The following is a 7,379-nucleotide window of genomic DNA, read 5'->3' as shown; positions in this document are numbered from 1 at the left end:
TAACACAGGTACACCACTTCTTCCAAGAAAACTCCGTCGCACAACACTGGGCACAGGACTGGTGTGCGAAAAGAACTTGCAATTCACAACAAAACTCCACCGCCCGCCCGCCGCCCGCCCGCCCGCCGCCCGCCCGCCCAGCTCCGCCGGTCAGTGAGGACACTGTACCAAGGGTTGTGATAGACCCGTCAAGCTAGCCACTCCCTGGCGATGCCGCGCCACCTGCCGGGGGGCACCCCGGCAGGCTGGCCCCCGCTATCTGAGACCGGAAGCAAAGCGCCGCCCTCTGCTTCTAATCAGTTGGTCCTGGTCGCTCCCGTCGGCCGGGGCCCGTTCCCTGAAGCCAGACTCCCGTGTCCTCGCTAGCCCGGTCGCGCATCGCCCGCTGCGCGTCCCGGGCCAGTAGGCCACACACATTCGCACCCATCTCCCCCTGCGCGCCGCCAACAGAGGTCCTCACTCGACCTCACGCCCGCCTCGTTTTATCTCGTAGGTGCGATGCGTGTAGATGGCAGCTGGTTTGGAGCTACGAAATTACTCTCGGGGGAAAAATCTCTTTTGATGCACATGTCATATGTCTCTCAGGTGTTGTCGTACGATAATGATTAATTCGCAATCGCTCGTGCAGACTGTGAGAGACCACATGATCCATGTGAGATCGTGTTGACTGTTGTGTCACATGCGTGAGCCCCAAGTGCGCGACGAAGAGTGGTGCATGTGCATGTGCATGTGCATGTGCATGCATAGGTCACACCTCACCGGTCATCGTCTCATAAGAGCGCATAACACGCGACGGGGGCAGAGAACGCCCGCTAGGCCCGCGCTCCTCACTCCTCCGCTCGCCCTCCTCTCGTCCTCCTCCGCCTCCTCCGTGCTCCGAGCTCAGGAGCCGCCGCATCGAGCTCCGCCTCGTATGCGTCGAAAAGTGACTCCAGCTCCCAAGTCGCCAACTCAGGCGGGTACCCCTTCCAGAGGATCAAACAGTACGACACCTCGACCCGCTTCCTGCCCTGTGAGGCGAGAATAGGTGGGCGGCCACATGAGCGATGGAGTGCAATGGGCGAGGGCGGGTGCGAGTGTGAGAATGCGCTCAATGTCGAACTTCTCACTCGCCTCCCACTGCCAGCCGTTGAGCTCGCAGATTGTGGCCCTCTTCTTCTTCTTCTTCTTCCCGCCGCCGCCGCCGCCCTCGCCGCCCTCTTCGCCCGCCACCCGCCGCTGCCGCACCTTCCGCACCACGCCTGACTCAGGCACTGCGGGTCGCGGCGGCGCGCGCGGCGCTTAATTAGCGCTTCACCACCCATCGTGCATCAGCCCCCAACGCTCCTCCATGAAGCACTCGAGGCGGGAAGCCTCTGCAAAGCGCGAGACGGCGGTGGCGTAGCCCGGAGCTCCAAAGCCGCCAAACTCATCTCCTGCCGGGACGCCAAAGTTTTCGCGACGAATCGTCCACTCGCAAACGTCGCCACTCCTCACTCGCGTCTGATCCCCCTTCTCCACGAGCCGCACGAGTACATCGCCCCCTGACACCTCGATCAGGGTCCCAACTTCGCCACGATGACCGCCTCGAACGATCATGACCTCACAACCCACCGAAGGCAGCGACGGCTGCAGCTCGTCTTCGCGGCACGTCTCCACGCCGCCCGCGCCGTCGCGCCGCACGCAGAGCGCGTTCGCCTCTCGCGCCGCCACCACCACCGCCGTCGCATCTCCACGCCGGACGCGCAGCCCCTTTACAGCCCACGTCGTCGGCGCCGCAGCCGCCTTTGCTACGGCCGGCGCCGCCGCAGCTCGCTTTGCCGGAGCCCTCCCATGGCTCTGGTCCCCCTCTCTTCGCCTGCGGCGATGCCGGCGCTCACGCCCTCGCGTCCTGTCCCCGTCGCTGCCGCGCTCGCTGCTCTCTCCGCTGTGGCTGCCGCTGTGGCGGTGCCGCTGCCGCCGCCGGTCCTCTCTGCTGCCCTCTCTGCCGCGCTTCCGCTCAACACGCCGCTCGTCACCGTGCCGCTCGCTGCGGCAGCGCGTTGGATCCTGGTGGTCTCTCGCCACCCCAGTGAGGAGACGGTGCGCAAAGCGCACATTTGGGACTGTGGTTCGAGACCAGGAGCCGGTGCAGCCTCGGAATGCCTCGCCCGCTGCCGCCTCGGCCCTGAGCAAGCGAAGCACGGCTGCATCATAGGCGGGGTCGCGGTCGTCTCGGAACGAGAGCACGGCTGCCCGCGCCGCTTGAAGCTCGTCCATGGCCCCGGGGCCGTACTCGCCCCTGGGCGGCGCACACCGACGCGCGAAGGCAAAGATTCTGGCGCCCGAGGCCCGGGGCAAGCTCTCTCACTCACCGCCACATCGCTCGACGAGCGAGCTGTTTTCTTTTTTTGAGAGCGCCTTCGTTGTTAATAGTACAAACCCAATGGTCTCTTGCGAGCGGTCCTTCATTGCAGTCGCACACACTCACACGCCACGCCGCACCGCGCGCCCGCCCACTGCCCCGCCCAGGCGGGAAAGAGATGAGGAGATGGGACAGCAAAGGAGGAGTACGAGCACGTATGGGAGGGTTCAGTAATGCGCCACGCTGCCCGGCGTTTCTCACTTTCCGGGACAGCCCCGCCCTTTTGAGGCAGGAGAGTGACGGCTACCCCGTACCGCGTACGCACCTGTTGCTCTACCCCGACGCCGACCGCCCATTCTCCCCTCCTCGTTCCCGCCTCGAATCCTCCGGACCCCGACAGGCCGCCCGACGTTGGGCCCCTTCCCCGCACGCCCCCGCCCCTTCTGCCCCTCGCACACACCCAGGCCCGACATGCACATACAAGACAAACCCGGCGTCCTGCTCTCAAAAGAAAAGAAAAAATGGGAAGGAGGAGACCAGCGGGGGAGACTCCCCGCCTATGCAACACCCCAGAGAGGGGCTGCCATCTCCGAAGCTGTGCCTAAGCATAACTCCCAAACCCGCAGCGGCCCGGGGGGCCTTGGGGGCAGCCTGCCGGACCGCTGTTGCACGGGGCCAAGCCCCAGAAGATGAGTGTAGTTGATGGATCGGGCTGTCGACCGTGCCTCCCCTCTCTTCGCCAGAGTGGGACCTACGCCGCGCCGGGTAGGGGGCGCGCCTGGTCCTCGACGGAGCCGCGCGCCCCAAACGACCCAGGCGGCGAGTAGTCGTCGTCGAACCTTCGACACGTAGTCGCCCGTGGTCAGCGCCCCTCCTCCCTCGCCCGTCCCTATTCGTACTGCACCCGAGGCGCCCGCGGCATCTCGCCGCCCATCTTCGGCCACGCGTTGTAGTCGAAGATGGCGGCGTTGCGCCTCGCGACGATGGTCGAGTGCACTTGCAGGAAGCGCTTGCGCTCGCTGCTGACCCGCCATCGTTCGCTGTCGGAGGATGCCTTAGCAGCCTTGATGTCGAAGTTGGTGTTGAACCACGTCGCCGCCTCGTGCCCGATGCCGCCACGCGTGCTCGCCGCCCACGTCATAAAGTCGCAGTTTTTGGCGTCGCACGCCGCTGCCTTGGCCTTCCGCTTCGTCGCCTCGGCGTAGTCGGTGGCCAGGTGCTTGCCGCTCGCCAGCGGGCGCAGCCTGTCGTGGTGCACCGCGGTGACGCACGTGCCGTCGTACACCACGGCGCGTGCCGACTCTGCATAGTTGCCGAAGACGCCGTCGCCCCGCTGGTACGGGTTGGTGTCCGGATCGTGCGCCCGCGTCGGGTCCCTGCAGCCGAGCCTCACCTCCATGACCTTTGCCGAGGCGCCGAAGGCGCGGGCGATGTCCGTGACGTGGGTGTTGAGGGATGCGTGCCCCGTGGCCAACCAGCCGCCGTAGTTGCACCCGTCCCAGTGCGTGCCACTGAGGTGCTCGAAGAGCGACAGCGTGCGTGGCACTCGCGCTTCGCCGATGTCGCACGGGACGCATCCTGGTAGCCTCGAGCGGTGGTAGATGCACACCGAGTTGGGGCCCACGCCGATGCAGCGCGTGGCGAGGGTGATGGCGCCCTTGGGGTGGTTGAGGTAGCCCTGCGCCTCGTGGAGCCACGCCTGGTCGTGCAGCTCGACGGCTTTGTGGACGACGTCGATGCCGAGCACCGCGCCCGCCCCGAGTTGCTTCGTCGCGCGGAAGTGCGCTCGCGTCGCCAGGTGCACCTTCGGGTCGTTGACGATGGCGTCGAACATGTCTTGCTGCATTCTTTCTTTCGAGGGAGTTTTGTTGTAAAATTCTTTCTTTCTTTCTCAGAGCCGACGGCACAACGAGGGCGCGGACTGGCGCAGCCTGGAGCAACATGGGCACAAGGAAACGATCCTCTCAAGTGCTCTCGCGCTCTCGGACAGCCGGGAAGAACGGAAGGAATCGTAAGACTCAAGTTGTTCTCATACAGACCTTATCTCCCCCAAACACTTCTCGGAAGAGAGAGCTCTCGGCTACGGGACCGGCCCCAGCTTCGGCTGAGGGCTAACAAGCTGCCGAGCCCAAATCACTGTGAGAGTCGTGATTTCTTGTTGGTCTTCAAAAATCTCTCTCTAACACTTCTCGAACCATCCCTCCCTCGGTAGCAGCGGCGGCGGGTCGATCCTCGTCAGCGGGGGTGGAGGAGGAGGTGTCGAGGGAGGTGGTGAAGGAGGAGGCAAAGATGGAGGAGGAGGCGGCGAGGTAGGAGGAGGCGGCGAAGACGGAGGGAAAAGAAAGAAAAGGAGCGCCCAAGAGAGGGATGGTGGAGGACGGCACGCCGAAGACGGAGGAGGAAGCGAAGGGGGTTGGATAATTCTTTCTTTTTGAGAGCTTTCGCTGATGCGAACGGTTTCTTTTTTGCTCCACGCCGGGGGAGCGCTCGAGGAGGGCCGCTCAGCACGCATTGCCCTCGAGCGGCGCATCGACGTTGCGAGCGCCGAGATTGAGGCGTGCATCGCCGCTCTGGTCCGCACGCCGCATACGCGCAGGACGCGTCAAAAGAGAATACGCGGGACACGGGAAGTATCACAGCCGAGCTTCCCGGATCGGCGGGTGGAAGCTCTGGCGACTGGCAATGGGTCTCCTCTGTCACCCAGAGGAAGAGCTCAGCATATCTAGCGCGGGGTGGACCCAGTGGGGAGCGCCGTTCGGTAAAAAGCTCCCCTTTCCTGAGCTTCCGCGCGCGCCACGGTCCCCCTCGCGGCGGGCGATGTTCCCGCGCATTGGCTAGTCCACCTTCCCGTCAAAATCCCAACCGTCTCAGGACCTCGACATCTTCCTCCTTCGGGCTGGCCGGCGGAGCCTCGGGCCGGCTGCCCGCCTGTCCCCCCTCCGCGCCACCGAGAGAGTGGCCAATCTGCTTGAGGAAGTCGACATCGCTCTTCGGAGTGGGCGGCGGGGCCTTCATGGGCGGCCTGAGCACGGCCGCTGGACTCACCTCGCCCTCGGCGGCCGCCTCCTCGCCGCGCGCCTGGAGGGGGACCCCGAGCCGGTTGTCGCGCGTGATCGACCCGATCTGCCCGGTCACCTCGGCCCACAGCTCCTTGAGCTTCCCGTCGACCCCGACCGGGCGGTACGCCTCCTTGAAGGCGGCGAAAGACTGGCCGGCGGCGTGCGCCGCGGCGATGCTGTTCTTGACCTCGAGCAGCCCCTGCCGTTGCGACGCCTCGCGCCTCTGCATCGCCTCCAGCGTCGACGGCGACGGCATCGCAACCTCCACCTCCGCCGTCGCCGCTGCATCTTTGGCCTCCGCCTCCGCCTCCGCCTCCGCCTCCGCCTCCGCCTCCGCCGCCTCCGCCTCCGCCGCCTCCGCCTCCGCCGCCGCCTCCGCCGCCTCCGCCGCCTCCGCCGCCTCCGCCGCCTCCGCCGCCGCCGCCGCTGCCACCGCCTCCACCGCCTCCACCACCGAAGCCTCCACCGCCGCCCCCTTCACGGCCGCCTCGTCCGCCCCCTGCTCAACCTCTGCCGCCTCCGCCTCCGCCTCCGGCGCGTCGATGGGCGTGAGGCGGGCCTGCTGCGCTGCGGAGTGCGGCTCTTCACACCGCTCCGCGTCCGCAGCCGCCTTGGCCTCTCCGCCCTCGTCGTCGTACGGCGCTCTGGGACACCCATCCCTGCCACTCTCCCAGCCGGCGCTCTCATACAGCCCCGCCCCTTCTGGATGGAGCGGCAAGTCGTCGACGTCCTCGCCTCCGCCGCCGCCCGCTGCGCCCTGTCGCCTCTCCTCGCCCCCCAGCCCCAGCACCTCTGCAATACTCGCCGCCTCCTCCAACTCGCTGGCGGAGAGGGCCGAGTTGGACTTGTCCGAGACGTTGCCCGAGTTGGACACGGACTGGGGCGAGCGCTTCTCCACCCGCTCCGCCTCCTTGAGCTCGCGCACCCGCGACACCACCTCCTCCCGCTTTTGCAGGCGCTCGAGCTCCTTGCGCGTACCGGCGAGCTCTCTCGCCGCCCACTCCCTAGCGGAGCGCTCCTTGGCCGCCTCGGCCAACGCCTTGTCCTTGGCGAGCGCCCCCGCCTACGCCTCGGGCGACTCTCGCCGGTCACAAGTCTCGGGATGCATCTCGGGTAGCGCTCCCCTTTGCAAGAGAGCGGCTCTCTGCCTGCGCGGCCTCCTCGAGGTCCTGCAGCCTGGCCACAACCTCTGCCAGCGCGCGCTTGCTCTCCTCGCGGTCTCGCTCCGACTCGCGCACCTGCGGACACGTCGCTGGCGTGCGCCCGTGCCGGCGTGTTGCGCTGTGGGTGGGGGCTGGTCTGCGGGTGGGGCTGTGCTGTGCGCGCGCTGCTGCGTGCTGTGTGGGGCTGTGCGCGCGCGGCTGCGTGCTGTGTGGGGCTGTGCCGTGGGGCGGTGCCGTAACGCTGTGCCGCGGGGAATGTGTGCTGTGTGGGGCTGTGCCGGGGGGTAGTGTGCCGTCGGGTATGTGAGGCCCGGGGCGGGGCGCACCGCAGCCGCCGCTCGAGCAACCTCTGCGTTCGCGGCGACGACTCGGCTCTCGGCAGCCTGCGCGCGCGCCTCCGCCGTCGCCGCCACCGTCTGCGCCGTCTGCGCCGCCTTGAACGCGCGCTCCGCCGCCGCCGCCGCGTCGAGTACCTCGTCGGCGTCGTCGGCCGGCTGCTGGCTGGCCCCGTCGCGCCGTCTCATCTTGGCCATCCGAACGCCGAGCCGCTCCGCGCGCGCCTCGTCCTCCGGCAGGGCCTCGATCCGCGACAGGTTGCAAGGGCGCACGAGGACAAAGTCGTCGCGCTTCCACGCCGCATCGGCCTGGCCCGCCGCACCCTGGCCAAACGCACCTCCCGGCGGCCGATCGAGCTTCACCTCGAAACGCGCCGAGCGGCTCTCGAAGCCGACGGTGCGGCCGGTGCAGCCTAGGAGCGGTCATGGGAGGGTCCTGGAAGGGTCCTGGAAGGGTCCTGGAAGGGTCCTAGAAGAGTCCTAGGGCGCGGCCAGAGGG

General features: G+C 67.3%; 2 protein-coding genes across 2 annotated transcripts in view; both read right to left on the bottom strand.

The window, feature by feature from the left end:
* Nucleotides 1-744: 744 nt before the first annotated feature.
* On the bottom strand, nucleotides 745-2,337 carry EMIHUDRAFT_439092 (hypothetical protein). The gene is made up of 2 exons (XM_005757260.1): nucleotides 1,114-2,337; nucleotides 745-1,010 (listed from the first exon to the last, which is right to left on the bottom strand). Exon 1 carries the CDS (start codon nucleotides 2,236-2,238, stop codon nucleotides 1,294-1,296), a length of 945 nt encoding a protein of 314 aa, XP_005757317.1. The 5' UTR covers nucleotides 2,239-2,337; the 3' UTR covers nucleotides 745-1,010; nucleotides 1,114-1,293.
* A 2,836-nt stretch (nucleotides 2,338-5,173) lies between these two features.
* The window catches only part of EMIHUDRAFT_107552 (hypothetical protein), a gene marked incomplete at both ends in the record, with an annotated part of 6,843 nt that continues 4,637 nt past the window's right edge, over nucleotides 5,174-7,379 (bottom strand). The window contains 3 exons of the mRNA XM_005757259.1: nucleotides 5,174-6,445; nucleotides 6,570-6,620; nucleotides 6,872-7,243. Coding sequence (XP_005757316.1) covers nucleotides 5,174-6,445; nucleotides 6,570-6,620; nucleotides 6,872-7,243 — 1,695 coding nt within the window. The remainder of the gene's footprint in view (nucleotides 6,446-6,569; nucleotides 6,621-6,871; nucleotides 7,244-7,379) is intronic.

Source organism: Emiliania huxleyi (genome assembly GCF_000372725.1).
Source record: "Emiliania huxleyi CCMP1516 unplaced genomic scaffold EMIHUscaffold_92, whole genome shotgun sequence".
Lineage (NCBI taxonomy): Eukaryota > Haptophyta > Isochrysidales > Noelaerhabdaceae > Emiliania > Emiliania huxleyi.
Note: the sequence above shows the minus strand (reverse complement) of the source record. Positions and strands in the feature narration are given on the sequence as shown.